General features: G+C 43.2%; 1 protein-coding gene across 4 annotated transcripts in view; it reads right to left on the bottom strand.

Moving 5' to 3' along the window:
* Positions 1-18,644, bottom strand: part of Elmo1 (engulfment and cell motility 1) — a 623,184-nt gene that overhangs the window by 50,469 nt on the left and 554,071 nt on the right. For all 4 annotated transcript variants that reach the window (XM_023713447.1, XM_023713448.1, XM_023713449.1 and 1 more), the window contains one exon: positions 4,399-4,562. In XM_023713447.1, the coding sequence (XP_023569215.1) occupies positions 4,399-4,562 (164 nt within the window). The remainder of the gene's footprint in view (positions 1-4,398; positions 4,563-18,644) is intronic.

The following is an 18,644-nucleotide window of genomic DNA, read 5'->3' as shown; positions in this document are numbered from 1 at the left end:
CCTTGCACTTGCCAGGGAAGTGCTTATTCCACTGAGCCATCTCCCTGGCCCCTGAAACTGTACTTTCTGAGACAATGCCAGGCATACAGAGACACATCTCAGGGTCAGCTTTCCCAGTCACATAGCAACAGCACCACAACTTGTTGAATTTTATCTCTTTAAATAAAAGTGATCATTTCTTGAATGGATATCATATCCTGGGCTTATGTTAAATGTTATTCATACACTCTCACTGCTTTGTTGAATACTCCTAGCAGGCCAGGGTTGGGGACACTTTTAGCATCTTTATTTTTAGATATGAGAAAAGCAGGCTTAAATCTTGCCTGCAAAGACGCATCAGTAAGTGGCAGCAGGGGTGAAAGCCGACCCTGTTGGTCTGTTTGTTCTCAGGGGCTAGCTTTGATGACATGTGACTTTCTTGCTCCACTGATGTCTGTGGCTCGGTCTCTCCTTCCTCCAACTATGTATCAAATGGTCTAGTTTGGAGACTGTGAAAGCTTCTTATACACATTAACTTAAACTAATTGTGTAGATGGATTTATCTTCCCTGTTAATTTACACTAAGTGGGAAATAAAGAATATCTTCTCTTTAAAATCATTAAATAAAAGCAACTAAAACAGGTTCTTTTCAACCCACTTGAAAAGATATCCCCAGTATATATATATAGTATTAAGTAGACAAATCAATCAGTGTCACTGTGACATTCCTGTCCACCTGCACTGATTATGGTCACCCGCCCGTCCACCTTGTCCTTCCCTAAAACCTAGCCCTCCCCCCAGGACCTAACGTCCCTCTCATGCATTCAAGTTTCTAATAGTTTCTGCATAAAAGAGAACAATGCAGTACTTGTTTTTCTGAATCTAGTTTATTTCAACACCATCTCCATATCCACCCATTTCCCTGAAATCTAAGCTATATTTTTCTTCTTAGAATACATACTCTCATATGCTGCTTTTATCTTTTTTTTTCCCTCCACACTTGGGATTGAACCCACAGCCTTCAAACATGGCTGAAGCCCCAGCCCTTGTTTGAGTTTTGATTTTGAGACAGTCTCATGAAGTCACTAAGTTGCCCATGGTTTTGCTTGCACTTGCAATTTTCCTGCCTCAGCCTACTGCACTGCTGAGATTAGAGGTGTGGGACATCACACAAGGGTGCAGACCTGTTCTCACGAATGTGAGGTGTATGACTGACAGGATCTGGCTTGCACACAGCACAGCACACTGTGTAAGAGCACCATGATGAGGAGGTAGAGAGGCCGGACACAGAGAGGTGGGAACCCTATCTTCATTGACAAGCTTGAACTGGATGGTTTCAAAGGTGCTTTTAGGAGGGCCGGCCAGATAGCTCAGTGGATTAAAACACCTGCTTAGGCAGACGTAGGGGTCAGGGGTTCATTCCCAGGCCAGCAATGCCAGACCTGTCCCCGGAGAGCACTGAGCCAGTGATTGAGACTGGGCGTGGTAGTGTATGCCTGTAATCCCCGTGCTTGGGAGGCTGAACACAGGAGAATCACTATGAGTCTGATCTACATAGTTAGACCCTGTAGATCCTGTAGACCCTCTCTTAAATACATAAAAACAAAGCAAAACACAAAGGTGCTTTCGGCTGTAGAAGGCCTCTGTGCTTACAGTAGATGTCTTCTGGGAGCTGAGACAGCTGCCTGTGCGCAGCCTGTGCTCAGCTTGCGCCATCTGTGATAATCCTCTGCCTCTCTCGGAACAGCGTCTCAGGGTCTCTGCCTGCCCCAAGCACCTTATGCAGGGTCTGGCACGAGGGGTTGCTCAGCACATGCTTATTAAGTGAATGCATGAATGTCAACCAACATCCAACCTACATTTTGTCTTAGATGACTTGGGTTTACTACGAAAGCCACACTGGCAGCACTTAGATTTCACCCAGCCCCATGATGAGCTTCTAGCTAGTCCATCACACAACATACAAAACACATCGCCAGAGAGTAGATTATTCTTAATGGGTGAAATATGTGCATGCTCCCGCCTCCTGGGTCCAGAAGCTGCGAAACAATGAAGCTGGCCCCTGCCTCCCACTTAAGCGCTGCAGCTTCTAACATCTCAATGCTATCTCACCAATGAGAACTGCAGTAATGATACCACAGCTGCAGCCCTCCTGGAGACTTCCTTTCCATCATCGCTGCTTCTTCTCTGTCGTAAATGTAAAGATAAGAGCATCTTGTAAGGGGTGGAAAGGAAATTCCTGAATGCGGCAGGCAGAGGATAGAAAGGCAGAGCCACAGCAAAGTGCGGCTGATGCTGTTTGCTGGAACAAAGTCATGGTCAGACATTAACCGAGAGCCTTTGGCTTCCACTGAAGTGATATTAATTTAGAATCACTCAGCCTCTACTGAAGTGATTCTTCAAGTGTCCCTTTAGATTTTAAGAGTAGTTGCCAAAAGTGCAATAAAATGTACTTGTGTTTGCACAGGGGCTGAAATGGAGGCAAAGAAAGTCAGCCTTTCAGGGAGAGGGCCCGGGAGGGTGTGGGCACCACTGTCCCTCCTAGCAGGTTAGAAACTACATCCCCATGGAGCCTGCTACTTGTCCTAAGTGTGCTCCCCTTGGAGGCCATGTCTGGTTCCTTCTCCTGGCTGTGGACCAGCCTCGCCTCTCATAGGGCTGGCTGGCAGGGGTTCCTTGCCTGAATGCACGATGGCCCTAGCTCGGGGCACTGTGGTCTGCAGCTCTGGGGTTTCTAATGCTGCTTGTAAAGAGCTAAAAACAAGTGGGTGGTTGATGTCACCACTGGACTACTATCCTTGCACACCTGCATCTTTCTCTTAGCCTCAAATCATTTCATAGGTGGCAAAGAGGCTCTATGGGGTGGCTGGGGCAGCATCTGGGGTGAGCACACTTAAGTTCAAGTCCAGGATCCTGCTCTTGTTGCAAGGCTTTTGCCTCTCCAGACAGCATCTGGCCCTGGACTGGGAGAAAGCCTCGCCCATATCAGCAGGATGTGAGAGAATGATGGAGCAGGGAGGGTTCTCTGCAAATTACATCAAGACTGTGAGATGTCTGGGAACAAACAACAGAAACCAGGGGAAAAGAGTGAGAAATACCCAGCAAGAGAGCACAATGAACACAAGCCTCATAATCCATGTCACAGGCTATCTTTGAACGAAGGTTCAAAGGAAGCTGCATCCACTCCTCGGAGGGCAGAAAGAGAACAAATGTTAACTCCCTTTCCTGCTTCCCACTCTTCCCCTATTTATTCTCTATAAAATAAGGGTAAGAAAACTCACTGAGCTCTGAGAAAAGGACAAGGAAAATACACAGCCCAGCTCTACGGAGAGATGAAGCAAGAAAAATAGTTCTCATCATATATATATATTTGGTATTGCAGGATATCACTATGCAGCTTGGACTTGTGGTGATCCTCTGCTTTCAGGCTCCTCAGCACTGGGATTACAGGCATGTGCCACTATGCCCAGACTCTGGCTGTGTCAGCCTGCCCTGGGGGTGGGGCTGGCATGGCATGTGGTGCCAGGAATGTAACCATGGTCTCTGAGCATGTGTAAACTTGGCTAAGCAGACACCAGTCTATTTAGCTACCTCGCCAGCCCCAGTAATTCTCATCTTTGAGGTTCAAAGCATTTGATGGAGACACATGTGAGTCTGAACATGTTCAAGTGAAACTATGTACAGGACAGCCAGGCATGATGGCTCTGGGATTACAACTGTAATCCCAGCTTTCTGGGTAGCTGAGGCAGAAAGATCAAAAGTTCTCATCCATCCAGGGCCACTCAGGAAGACTCTGCCCATCATCTCAAGCTCACTGCACTCACATGAGGCTGCTTTGGGGGCTCTACCACTTTTGTGAACATGGGCCTCACTCCAGCAGGTCAGAGCCTCTTACCACTCAAAGGGCATCTAGGTAAAAAACCATTTCATTGGCAAAAGCAATAGTTCCAAGTGTGGAGAAAGGTCCAGAACTCCTCAGCCACACATTTCTAGACAACTGTCAGTCGTCTGGCCCACAGTTATTGGTTCGGATCCACTTTGCCATCACAGGACCTCTTCCTTCATGTGTAGGCCAACCCTGAGCAGCTGCCCAGACTGCCACCCCCCATGTAAACTCCACTGGCTGGTACATGGGCTTGTGCCAGAAATGGTGGGTCAAAACTTTAGGGGAGAGCAGAAGGGGCAGAATTCGACTGGAGTGGGTCCCATATATCTGTAATTCCAGCAATCTAGGAAGCCAGGAGAGTTGTAAATTCAAACCTAGGCTGGGCAACTTAGTGAACTGATCAGATTCAGGCTCAAATAAATGAACAAACAAATAATAAATAAACAGGTGAGGTGGGTATGTACCACAGTGAGAGAGCCCTGTGTTTAACTCCTTAGGATGTTCTTTTTAAAAAGAGAAGGGGGGTAACTCACAAGATCGGGCGAGACTGGAAGTCCTCCTGGTTCATCCTCTCAGACTGGCGGATTTTCAGGATCTCAGTGTAGCTCAGGTTCTGCAGTTTGCTCTTGAACTGGTCCAGGGAGCTAGGCTTGGTTGTCAGCGCCCTCATAACCTGCTCCCTCACCACCTGGATGACCTGTAGGTAGGAAGAGGATTGTCATTTTCCTAGGGACTGACCTCTTTCATTAGAAAAGTCTCCTCACACAGACAGCTCCCCGCCTCCCTAGTCCCTACTGCAGATACTCTCGGCCCAAACCCTGAGTGTCTTCTTTCAAAGAGCAGACTTCCTGTACCTCAGATTGTAGATCCTTTGTCAGTGTCAGCCATGTGGTTGAGTCACGGCCATTGCTTGGCCAATGTGCTCTCTGTGAAAGCTTGAGAGAATGTTTTCTCTCCATGTGACTCTCCTTAGGCACCAATCACTTCTCTCTTTGGCCCCATAATCTCCTTGACCAGAAAATTTGGGACATTATTGAGTTACATGACATCACAGTATAACCATCCAGAAGACAAGCTTATTGTTACTATCATACAACTTATTGTTACTATCATACAACTTATTGTTACTATCATACAACTTGTTACTATCATACAGCTTTAACCTCACTATCTGCATATCAAACATCTTAGGCATAATATGGAACAGGTATTTTTCATCAAGTATTGATATGGTAAACTTTAAGTCCCTACCGAATATGATAAAAAAATTTAAAAATTAGAATATATTTTAAAAATAGGCATAAAGAATTATATACTTCTTATGTTTACACATAAGTCCAAAAATCTCACCATGTACAACCTTGAAGCAGGACAGTCCCACAGTATTTCTTTTCCTGTCTCTTGCTTTCATTCACCACCCTCTTCTTTTTGAACAACCATCTACCCAAGAGACTTCATAGCAGCAACTGGCATGTCATGACAAGCAGCCCATATTCAGAAGAACAGAATGACAGGCACTCCAAGCATGAAACTACTATTACAGATTACCATCTGCAGTGGGGATTTCACTGACCTTATGAGACCCAAAAGCTACAACTCTTGTTGCATAGGTTCTGCTTTATCTTGGTCTTAACCATCCAGCAGAAAAGTATAAAAATGAAATATAAGAAGTAAAACCATGCTGTTATGTTGAGCTATAGGGGACTCAGGTCAACAATTTCTGACATTGCCAGTCAAGCAGAAGACCCAATACTATTATGGGCTACTGGAGTCTTTTAGAATATTTGGCTGAGTTTACACACCTATAATATTTAAATGATGGAACTGAACAAAAAAAGGGTATACAGATGAATGTCCATTTTGTATCTGTGTATTCAAAGTGGTTAGGATGGATATATAATTACATTCTCTTGATGAATAGAGTGATTTGTTCTATTGGTATTTGTAAATAGGATCACAAGTCCGCATCTTGTACAGCAATTAACCACTAAGAATAATATATGCAGTGTATTATTTGTTGAAACTGTACTTCCGATTTGATTTGAAACTGTCTCATTGCTATTTATCAATAAAATTATGGGAAAAAATAAAATAAAATAAAGAGCAGACTTCCATTATGTAAATCTTTGTTTTTTCATACTGTCAGGGCCACAAGGAAGGAAAAGGACTAAGCTGGAATGGAATGGAGGGAAGCACAGGGTGGAGGAGTGCTCCATTTACTGTGTGACTGCTGCTGAAACCACATGGCCAACAGTGCAAACTCCAGAGCAAAAATGCACAAAGGCCAAGCCATAGCTATCAGCCAGCATATTAATTATTTCTTCCAGGAGAAAATTATTGAGATACAATTAACCAAGGGAGTTTGTTGGCACCAGTTCAAGTGAAGGTATACAACAGATACCTGCATCTCCCAGACCTCTTTCCCCATATGTGCATGCAAATTGTGCACTTAAAAATGTGCATGGGGTCTTGCCTCTTGGAGTCAGGCAATGAAGAAAGAGGTTTATTAGGTTAGAGCAGACATATCCCACTGGAAACCTCAAGGAAAAAAGAATATGGCAATTTTCTGCCTTTGGACAAGTGTAGCTCATGAGGAGGCAATCAATCATTGCTTCTTTTAATAAGGATTCATCCTCACTGAAATGCAAATGACAAAAAGGACCAAAGAACATACATAGGCCCCGATGGACTTGTGATCTTGTTGCTGCTCTTTGCACTCTCCATTGTAGATGAGAACAATACCTACCCTTTATAAGGTGTTGCCCATGTCCCCAGAGCTATGATATGTGAGCTATGGTATTTTTAAAATTTTTCACTCAAATCTCTAAGGTAGATATTACCATTACCTCTACTTTATATATGAAGAAACCAAGACTTTGAAATGTTAAGACATTGGTTCACAATCATACAATTACTTGGTGGGTGGCTGAGCTGGGATTTGAGCTCAGGATTATAAATATTCTGCTATACATGGTATGAATAAAATATGTACTGAATGTTTAAATTACAACAAATTTATTACAGTAAAAGAAATTCACCACGAAACTCCCTCAAAATATTCCTCTTCGCTTCTTCTACCACACATATTCCCAACTTCTTGTTACTCTGTGAGGAAGTTCTAGAGCCCTTTTTCGTATCATTACAAGTGGCAGGTGCCACTCTCCAGTAGAGAGGTAGGTTTGTAAAAACATAATGTATTTCTTCACCCATTTTATTCACTGGATTTAGGGCTGTGCAACTTCAGGCTCCTTACTAAAATCAAAATGACCATGAATGGTGTGAAGGTTTTGAATTGATTCAGGGCATTGAAGAAGGCACGATAGCCTAACTCATGAAAGAGGTCATACAGGACTGCTTCACAAAATGACAAGAATGATGGGATAGGTGTGCTTGAAGCCAGGGGAATCTTTTGATACTTTAAACATTCACTGTAGTTTTATTTATTTATTTTTTATTTTTTCCCATAATTTTATTGAGAAACAAATAGCAATGAAACAGTTTCAAATCAAATTGGTAGGACAGTTTCAATAATTAACACATTGCATACCTTCCTCGTGGTTATTTGCTGTACAAGATGCAGACATGTAGTTTTTTTAAATCATACTTCATCCATACCTAGTTGAGTCCAAGGAGACCAAGTAGTTCAGTATGATGACTACATCACAGATTTCATGTTGACTAAGTATAAACAAAGTATGGATCTTTGTCTTCTGTGAATGAATGACCTAAGGAGAAGTTCCTATGGGGCCACAGATCATTATAATAGAAGTATGGAAAAACCGTAACAGAGATGGGTGGGCTTGGTTGGTGGGGAAGCATTTCACTGAAGGAGACATCTGACACAGGTTTTAGAAAAAGAAGGGTGCTCAATGATGTGGCAGCAAGTGGACAACTGGAATGCCCTCACACAAAACATGAACTTGGAGTTGCATCTAAGTTGGAGCTCATTACAGAAGTGTTGTTTCATGCCCCAGCATCATAGTACAAAGAAACACTGCCAGTTGGCCTTGTGCTGGATCTGATCTTTATTTTATTAGCTCAAGGAAACTGATACATTCAGGATGCTGCCATACTTTGAAATAGTAGCATAATGCTGAGCCAACGTGGTCAAGGCTGAACTAACACACCTTGCTATCTTGTATGAAGGGCACTGCAAGGGATGACCATTGCCTCATTCAGAGAGCTCCAGAGTGGGGTGAACAGGTCACTGGAATCTCCCTATGATACTTGGCCTTCTTGTGGGAGGTAAAGCAGATAAGAAATACAAAGATACAGTAATCAAAATACTAAAACAAATAAACACTTTTTAAAAGCTAAGTTGGGAGATTTTAGAACACTTTCCTTGGTTTTCAAAGTTTTTATAAAATAGTAGTAGAGGAAAAACTTATTTAAACTGATAAAGAACATCAATAAAAAATCTACAAGTAAATATTTATGATGAAATATATTGACAAATTTTCAAACACTGATCCAGTCTTGTATGTCTGGAATAAACTCCACTTAGTCACACACACACACACACACACACACACACACACACACACACCACTAAATTATTAGCACAAGTTTTATTGCATAATGATTACATGTCACTGGTAGTTTGTACATGTACTTAATTCTTTTTCTCCTTCTCCTCCCTTTTCTCCCTGCTCCTTCCAACTCTTTTTCCCTTCCCCATTTGCAAAAGCTCTATTTCCATTTTCCCTCTTCAACTCTTTTTCTTTTCCTTTTCTTCTTTAACTCTCTTCTTACTTTTTCCTTTCTTCCCTCATCCATCCCTCTATCTCTGTCCAAAGTGTAAATAAGGAACAACATAAAATATTAGGTATTAGAATGTAAGATCTTTCTTCTCTTGTTTTTTAGATGAAGAAGCAGTTCAAACAGCTAAGTGATTATGTCACTTCATGGGTCACTTAAGGGACTGTTAAAGAGATAAGGATTTGCATACCACATCTGCCTAGACACACATGTAAGCTTAATAAGTGGGCACATGACCTGACTTGGCCAGTCAGCATCCTTACCGAGACTCTTTTGACTTGACTTGAGACCAGGGTGCAGATTCCTCAAAAACTAAGATTTAGAGGTCCCATTCAACCCAGCTAGTCTCCTCCTGGTTATTTTTCCCAAATAACTGAAAACAAACTACCACAATGATATATATGCACCTATATTTATATCAGCACAATTCGTCATAGCTGAATCCTGGAAACAACCCAGATGCCCATCAACTGAGAAATGAATAAAAAGGATATGGTATCTTTATACAATGGAGTATTACTCAACCATAAAGAAAGATAAATTTGAGGCCTTTTATAGGTAACTGGATGCAACTATAGGCAATATTCATAAGTGAAATAAATCAGAACCACATGTATAAACATCATATTATCTCCCTAGTGTAAGAACCTGAAAAAGAGTAAATATCTGAAAGGTACAGTAAGCATAGTAAAAGAGAAAAAAAACTTCTCAAAAGGAAAAAACAATTCAGATGATGGAAAAGAGAAAAGAAAGAAAGGAAGAGGAAAAACATATACGGGCATACACAGGATAGCTAGGATGAATGTACTACTAATTTCTACTTGTTTATTGAAGGGAAAAGTTAATGCTTCAAGTTTTTATTTTGACCAGTTTTAACATGCTTATATCTGAAAATCTGAGCAACAACTTTGAAGACAACAATGTGCAATACAACAAGCTTTGTTGAATCTCTATTGTCTTGTTTTTTGAAATGCATTGTTTCTAATTTTTATCTATCAATTTTATTTTTTTAAATAAAAATAAAGACATTACTAAAAATAAAGAAATATCATTGTTACACTCAACTTGAGAGGTATAAAACTATGTCCTTAATATAGAGAGGATGGAAGATGAAGAGATCAATGCCAAGAGAAACAGACAGAAGAGGGGAATGTGGCTGTGAGATAGCGCTAACAGTGGCTCAGCCTTAGTCAGTCAGGAAGACATTTCCGCCGTTATGTTTGGTGCACTGGTTACATAAATCTCTATGTTCTTAAGATGGATTGAATGAGACATTTATCCCTTGGAACCAGAATCCGGAAAAATACATGCGATGGAGTCCAGGACGAAAACCAGCTGCACAGGCTGAGGGTGCCCAGGTAAAGGGAGAGATGAAAGCTACTTCAGTATGAAAGAAGAAACAATAAGAAAATGGGTTTTAAAGGAACTGTGTGCTTGCACCTTTGCATGAAAATGATGTTGAGCTCTCATGGAATATGGGAAACACATCTCCTACTTACATCATATGGTTAAAATATGGTTAAAAATTTTGGAGCTTCTGTAGCTCTACTCTAAGACTTTGATCCTTGTTAAATGCAAGAATACATAGTAGGAAAATACTTTAATGTCTAAATCTCTTGTACTCTAGTTTGAAGAAAGTAGAAACCCTTCCTAAGAATATGTTGGAGATGTTAGCCAGGCGTGGTGGTACACGCCTGTAATTCTAGCACTTGGGAGGCTGAGGCAGGAGGATCAGTGAGAGTACAGGACCATCCTGGCTACAAAGTGAACTCAAGGATACATAAGGAGACCTGAACTGCATAGTGAGACCCTGTCTCAAAAATAAAAAAAAAAGAATTTGTTGGAGAGCAGAGAAGAAGTCATCAGAGTACCTGGCCCTAGGTGTAAGGCACAAAATAGAGACTGGTGGTTCATTTGTCTACTATCTCATTCCTTCTCCAATCCTGTCTGTCACCCAGTATCATTCATGCAGCCATTCACAATAGTTTCCACAGCATTTATCCATGCAGGGCCTTCTGCTGAATAAGCTCTTTGCCTGGGCAAGTGGGTCAGACACATCCTGGCCTCACTAGACAGGGGAAATGATGTCCCAGCAGAGCAGAGGGCCATACATTCATGCCAGAAATAGATCTCTTCTCAAATGCTGGCAGGATGAGGACAATGTGAGGAGATGTCACAATGTAGCCACCTGAGGCACACAGGAAAAGACTTTCCTGGTGGAAGACACCAGGAACAGCCTCAGAGGGAGAAGTAGAGTACAGGTGTGGGTAGGGAAGAGGGTCCAGCAGTATGCTGCAGCTGGATACATGAGGTGCAGTTTCCTGGTGTGGCTGAAAGGCAGGCTGGGTCAGATGTAGGTGGTCTTGATAACTAAGATGAAACATTTGAATTTTTAAATATATATAACTAATGAAAAGCTACCACAAGATTTGGGCGAGTGCAATGGAATTCATTAATGTAAAGTGCGCTGGGACACTGGTGGGTAAATTAGCCTGTGTCAACTTGATTGGCTTGATACACATGCAGACAATTGGTGGAATCCCTGTCTGGGTGGGTCACAGAGGGCTGAGCTTGGGTGCTGTATTGTCCCTGGGCCCTCTCTCTCTATCCTCTGTTCCCCAGTTGCCATGAACTAAGCAGTTTTTCTCCACTCTCCCCTTCTGCCCTGACCTTCCTAGGTTGGAGCCAGCAAATCATGGATTGAGTCCCCTGAAACCGTGACCCAAATTAAGACTCTGTTGGGGTTGTTTCAGCAATGGGAAAGCAACTGATACTTCAAGGAGGAAGTCACTTATGTGGGAGGTTTCTTTTATAAAAACATCTTTGACAGTTTTTTCCTAAGCCACATTCATACCCCCAGGGAACTTGCTGGAAATACAGCTGTCTAGGCCCATAAGACACCCTGAGACCTACTGCATGAGAAATGCTAGGAGTAGATCTGGCCTCCAAGTGATTTTGATGTTCAACTGCGAGGACCATTAACCTCAGCAAACCATTTGGCACCTCTTCTGATTCTTCTCATATTCTTGTTAATTTCATTATTGGAAAGCAGTTAAGCTTGCTGGTATACTTTTCACCCCATCTAGACCATAAGTCCTTGGAAGGTAGGCTGTATTTCTTACTTGTATCATAGCCTACTAGACTGTACTAATGAGTGATTATGTTCAATGTCAGAGAGTCTTAGGCTCCCACTCTTCATATGTAGAGTTAAATAACAAAATGGTGTTTTGCAGAACTAAAAGACTATTGGCAGTGCTGTAAAGAACACTTTTCTAAAACCTAAAGAATCAAGTCTGTGAGGGTTGAGATGATGTTCTAAGATGCCAGAGGTCATGGGGGGCTTCTTTCCAGGGCTAAGTTGGAAGGAGGGTGATACAGTAGGGCAAAGGGTGTCACAATGAGACTTGGCCTGCCCAGGGTTCTGTGGGTCAGGGTTGATGTAAATGAAGAGAAAATGCTTTGTAGCCAGTCACTCAGGCATCTCAGCTTGTGTGCACCCTCTAACCCCTCTCCATTTCACCATGTGATAATGGCTGAATATGAAACATTTTGTTCATTCATAAATGCAAAAAGTGCCTCTGGCTATCACAAAGGAAGTAACCTCATTTTGGTATCCAGTAATAAGGCCCAGTAAGTCTATCTTAGTTGCTTTGGTCATTGCTAAGACACAATACCAGACACAAGTTAAAGGAGGAAAGATAAATTTCAGTTCACACTTTGTAGAGATTTTAGTCCACAGTTGGCTGGTTACAAGGCAGGCAGCATGGCAGGGGAGAAACAGCTTATGCTGTGGCAGGCACAAGGCAGGGAAGCCACAATGCAACAAGCAGTGAGCCTGCCTTTCCCTTTTGTCCCATCCAGGCTACAACCCCTCAGGGTGGTGCAGCCAAACCCTAGAGTGAGGCTTCTGTCTTCAGCCACAACAAAGCTATGCCCGTTTTAATCAGTAGACTCATTGAGTGCCACATACTCTAATCCCATTCACAGACCCTAGCTCCAGCCAACTCCCCAAAGCCCCATCTATTGCTACATGAAGCTTTCGGAAGATGTCTAGATTTAAGCCATAATGAAGTCCTTTAACTTCCTCCTGTCTCTTTTTCTCTAGTGTGAGTCTAATGGCCTTCTGATCTCCAATGTAGAACCAAAGGCCAGCACCATGCTTGATGTGGGTAGTGAAGTACTTGCAACTCTTGCCCTGTAAGATGGCATTTCACATCCAACAAGGGCAAGCTTGTGGTATATTATACTACCAGGGGAGAACCATGGGCTAAAAAAGGGAACAGTTCACTTCAGATTGGACCTTGTGCATTGTTTGATTCTTCTGGGTTACAGTTCTGCGATGCAACCACTGGCAGCGTGAGGCCTGCTCCCTGTACTGTGACTGCTGTGCAGCTTTTGGACTGGTTTGGGTACAATGATGCATTCTGCAGCAGTCGTCACAGGAGCGGGGGCCTTTTTCATGAAAGCTGGGAAGTGTGCCCTGCAGATCCCAAGGTGCAGGTGCAGGACGGTGTGCTGTTGGCTGTGCCTCTGGCTCTGTGCTCCTCTACTTCACATTGTTCACATGGCCCCCTTTGGACTTCAACCTGCCACCTTTCCAGTGTATCCAAAAACAGATGCTACCCTTCCAGGCTTTCCTCAGAGCAGCCCACTTACTTCAAAGTACAAAGCTGATCTCATCATTTGTCTGCTTAAAACCCCCATGTGGCTTAGCCTTGCTTCTGCAGGCAGAGAAGCCTCTTTTTTCTTTTTTGGACAGGGTCTACAGGATCTCACTGTGTAGATCCAGACTCATAGGGATCCTCCTGTTTACAGCCTCCCAAGTGCTGGGATTACAGGCATGCACCACCATGCCCAATCTCAATCACCCTCTCAGCATGCCCGGGGGCGGGGCGGGGCTGGCATGGCAGGCCTGGGGATTGAACTCCTGACCCCTGCATTTGCCTAAGGAAGCGCTTTAATCTGCTGAGCTATTTGGCTAGCCCTAGCCTCTTGAAAATGTTGCTTCAACCTTCCCCTCCAGCCCAGATGTCCTAAATGGGCCCAGTTCCTGTACCCCGTGATCTTCTTCTACTACGAACTTCTCCGTGTCTGAACTCCACTCTGGAGCCTACAGACTGGTTCTTCCTCCAACCTACCACACATATCTTCCTGGTCATTGGTCAAATTGGAGATCAGAAGCTCCCACTCTTGATAACCCTTAGCATCAAGGTCACTGTCCCCATTCTCCCAAGCTAGCCTGGACTGGGTCATAATGGAATGATCTGTGTCCTCTTCATTTACTATTTTATCTTTAGAGCCTGTACTGTCTAAGCATATAGTAGCTATGGAAAAAAGTATGTGTTTGACATCAGTATGACTGATGATTAAAATGATCAAAAGAAATAGCCTCTAAAATCAGTAGCTCTTAACTCACACAGAATAACAAAATTTATGATGTTCTTTGGTCTGATTTTGTTGTTACAACGGGTGCTAGAAGTGGGTGGTATTTTATTCAGGTCCCCAGAAGAGCAAATGTACCATGGGGCTGAGAAGTGGAGAGGGGAGAAGACTGCGATTGCAGCAAAAGGAGGGAAGGGCCACTCCTGACTTCAGTGCTGCCCAGTAAGACCTTTAGAGGCCACAGGAGGAGCTGAGACTTGAGCTCATTGTTGCCCACAGTTCCCCTCCAGCACAGACAGCATCAGTATCCTGACTGAGGGCCGGATGGAGTGACCATGCCTGCTGTCAGCCCATGTGGGTGGGTCCCTCTCGTGTTACCTTCACTGGGGGCTCAAGGCTTCTGCCTACTTGCTCTTCCACAACGGCAGCCAGTGTTCTCCAAAGCAACTCCCTGGGCACCAATCTAGGTCAGTTTCCCCAGACACGTGTTTGGGGTCGGGCTGCCAAGCAGGCAGACTTGTGGCTGTCAGTGTTCACACAAGGCTGGGAGCTAAGTGAGGCCATCATGAGAGTTGGAGGTGACTTATCCAGGGCACCCTGGAAGCTGAGCTGAGTGGCACCAGTATAGTGGAAGGGAGTCAGCACAGCCTTGCTGCCTTTGAGCTTCTCAGAAAACAGAAGGGAAGGGCAGCAGGTAGCGCTGCTCAGGCAGCCTCCAGCATCCTGAGATCTGACCATAAACCAAATGCTAGGCTTTGAGGGTTCTAAAGTAACAGGTTATATAACACCTGATCCTGAGCTCCAGCTCAGGTGCTAACCAGGAGATGCTCTGTTCCAAAGACTTAACAACTGGCCTGCTTCTCCCCAGAAGGCATTTTAATATAAGGTTTAAGAGTTTTTTTAGTCAGTAAAAATAAATAAAGCTTTCAGCTGGTGATTCATCTGAAAATCAATTAAGGCTCAGTTTGTTGGAGAAGAGAGTAAAGGGATATAGCATCCTCCTCAGGTCCGTCTGCCTCTGCAGGGTGGCAGGCCCATCTCCGAGAAGAGCCAGAGAGGTGAGGTTTGGGATCACTGTTTTCTCCTGCCCCTGAGGAAAGAGAGACCAGGAAGCCAGCAGCTGTGTGACAAACTGCTTTTCCCCACTGAAGCAGGAGCCAAATTAATATGGCAATCAGGCTAAATTTGCTGGTTAGCTAATTGAAGACCCGGGTTGGACAACAGGAAGCTATTTTCACCAGCCTCTGATGGAGTCCGCCCAAGGCAAAGAGAAGTCTGAGCAAATCTCATTAGTGGGTGGCATTTAATCCACAGCCTTAAATAAACAACATGTCAAGGGAGTCAGTCAAAACATGAGACTGTGTGTGTGCTTGTGTGCATGCGTGAGTGTGTGTGTGTGTATGATTTCCTTTCAGACTTTTCCCCACAGGATTGTGGGTAGAAGGACTAGACATTTTTTTTTGTTTATTATTTTTATTTATTCTCCTGTTAACTGGCTGCTTATGTCTTTCACCATGGATTTTTGTCTCAGCAAAGACTGAAAAGGACTAGACATTTTGAATGATCCTGCTACAGTTTTCTAATGCCCATTTTCAAAGTTTATCCATATATTGCAAAATAGGTAGGCTGAAAGAAAAAAGTTAGAAAACAAAAATAGAAGATGACCTTTCACTGGAAAGTCTCCTCCACTGGAGCAGCTAGTGGGATGCTGGTCCCTTCCAGCTTTACCTGCCTCATAATGGGGTCAGGGGAAGGAAGCACTGCTAGACTTCACCAGGAGTGCCGCAGATCAGGATGGGGTCCCAGCGAGGAAGGAACTGAGCCTGGATGGGTTTTCTGTTTTTAAGTTACAAAATCATTGTACCGAAATACAAGTTGCTGAAAATGATGAGCAGCTCCCAGATGACCTCAATAGTGACAAGCCGCACCCATAACCACACACCTACCCCCATAACCAAGATCTGATCACCACCGCTTCTCCACTCCAACAACTTTCCAGGCCTGGGAAAAGGATAACACGCTGATTCTCTCACCTCTCTTGCTGTGTGTCAGCCTGTGTGGAGGTGAGGATTTTACCTTTGTGCTCCTAGCATCAAGTATAAGTTTGATAAACAATTATAGAATGAGTAAGTGAAAAAGCTACATGAAAGATGCAGAAGAGCTGTATCAGTGGGCCCTGAGACATCAGGTTCCAAGGATTCTAAGATTAGTCACCTTTAAGAAATAAATGAAATGTCTCAGGTCTCATTTTGAGGGTAAAATCTGAATGCCTGCATGCTCAGATCTCTCAGCCTGTTTTGTAGTCATTGTTAAATAGTGACAAATGAAATGGGACAATCTGGCCCTCTGGAAGGCAGACTTAATAAACTTTTCTTAAACAGACTGTTCAGATGAGACCATGGGGAAATGGAGTGGAAAAAGCAATGTTTGGCTCCCACAAACTAGCTCTTCCACCAGACCATGCTGCAGAGCCCAGAGGAAATCAAGACACTTCAGTGAGCCTGCTAGGCCAAGACAGAGCAACCATGTGCAGCTGCAGGTATACCCCTGTCCAGAGACAGAGGGGAGAGGAAGCAGCCACACAGCTGGATGCCAGAGTTCACAGGTGAAGACGCTAATAGAGACAGCCATCCTCCAGTATCTAGGGGCGTTGGCTTCATGGGCCCTTGTAGACATTGACATCTAAAGATGCTCAGATCCTTTGTGTAGAGTTTGCAGATAGTCTACCAACAACCTCCCATGTCCTCTAAATCATCTCTAGATGGCACATAAGACCTAACATAATGACACTACTATGTACGGAGTTGTCATAGTACCTTGCTTTGGGAATAATGACAAGAAGCAAAGTCTGTACATGCTTCCCACAGAGGCAAAACATGTTTGGAATAGTAATTGATCTCAGATTGGTTGAACCTGAGGATGAGGGGCATATAAATACAGAGGGCCAACTTAGTAAGCAAGGTTGTTCTTGACAACCTTCATCAATACGTTCATCCATTTAGCAAACACCAGACTCATGATATAAGTCGTCTGTCCTCTCTGCCAGGACATTGAAATCACTATGGTTCACATTCTAATTTTCTAATATGTGAATTATCACTAGCCTATCTTAAGAATAAATGTTTTGATTTTCTAAATTGTCTAATAATTATTGTTTCCTGGTGTTGGACTAAAAGTTCGAGAAGCACATTTGGTCCTGCATTTGTTTAGCTAACATTTATCAAGCAACTAGCATGGGATCACCACTGGATAAGGTGTGGGTCATGCAGTGAACCAGACCCAGTGCCCATGCCCAGTCCCTGAGAAACCCCAAGCACAGCTGAAGTGTAAACACATAAGAGCAATAGGCCCCACTAAGTGCTTTTATGGCGTGGGCTGTCAGTATTGTTCTTTTTTTTTTTTTTTTTTTTTACATATACATCTATTTCTATTCTTATCTTGTATTGCCAATGATCATACTTCTCAAAATATATTGAAATTAGTTACTCACTCTCCAGGAGGACCTTGAGCCCTGTAAAGACTACTCCTCTTTTTAACTTTTTTAAAATCACTCTGTATATTTTTAAATCCACCATACCTATCACCATCCAGCACACTGGATGAAGGTCAACAAGATGGTATTTCTAAATGTACATGTTAAAAATTGATTTCTAGCAAGTCGTCCTGCAGGGAAGGGTCAAATCCTGGTGACACTGTAAGCAGAAGGAGAGAGGGTTGATAGCAAGGGAATGATAGATTAACTCTGGTTAGCACACTGCTCTACCAACGTCCTGCTGTATTTCTCCCAGATGGCTGACAATCAGGACACCTCATAAATCCCCAGGCCTTTTCTTTTCCATGGCTAGTTATTGCAATGTCCCAGGGCAGAAGAGCACTTTCCAAAGTAAAGTAATTGCAAGCCATTTATTATTGTTAAAGGAGAGTCTGTCACCTACCATAGCCACAAAGCTCAGCCAATTAAAACAGCACAAAGTGTTTGAACTCTGCAAAACCTGGACAGACACTGGGTAGTTGGGAGCTAAGGAGCCCAAAGAAGATTTGAAATGCTTCTTGTGTTTCTTCACACACTGTCTCATACTTCCTGCTCATTGAACATACCTTGCAAACCTGTGAAGTTGTCTGTTCCCGTTCTTTCCAAAAGTCATGGGCCTAGGGCCAGGGAGATAGCTCAGCAGCATAAGCAACTGTGTGGCAAATGTAATGTCCTGGGTTTGATCCCCTATCCCACAAAAGATAAAACGGCCCACTATAAAAAGCCATGGGCCTTCCAACTTTCACCTAAATATGGCATATGGCACCTATTTTTATTGATGTATGTGATGCATGAAACAGCATAGATGTCAATTTCAACCCACATACCACTATCCCTCTTGCCCATAGTCATGACAGACATCACTAATCTACATTATCTTTTTCGTTCTGCTGAAGGAGGATTCTGCCCATGAAGAAACATTACCAATCAGGTGGATTTAGCATTTGCAATGACACCCAGATGACTCGGGTAGGCACAAGTTTATCTTTTTTATTTTTTATTTTTTTATTTTTTTCAAAGTTTTATTGACAAACAGATAGCAATGAGACAGTTTCAAATCATATCGGAAGGACAGTTTCAACAAATAATACACTGCATATATTCTTC

Source organism: Octodon degus, unplaced genomic scaffold, assembly GCF_000260255.1.
Source record: "Octodon degus isolate 3935 unplaced genomic scaffold, OctDeg1.0 scaffold00031, whole genome shotgun sequence".
NCBI classification, from domain to species: Eukaryota; Metazoa; Chordata; class Mammalia; order Rodentia; family Octodontidae; genus Octodon; species Octodon degus.
The sequence above is the reverse complement of the archived record's forward strand: the minus strand, read 5'-3'. Positions and strand labels throughout refer to the sequence as shown.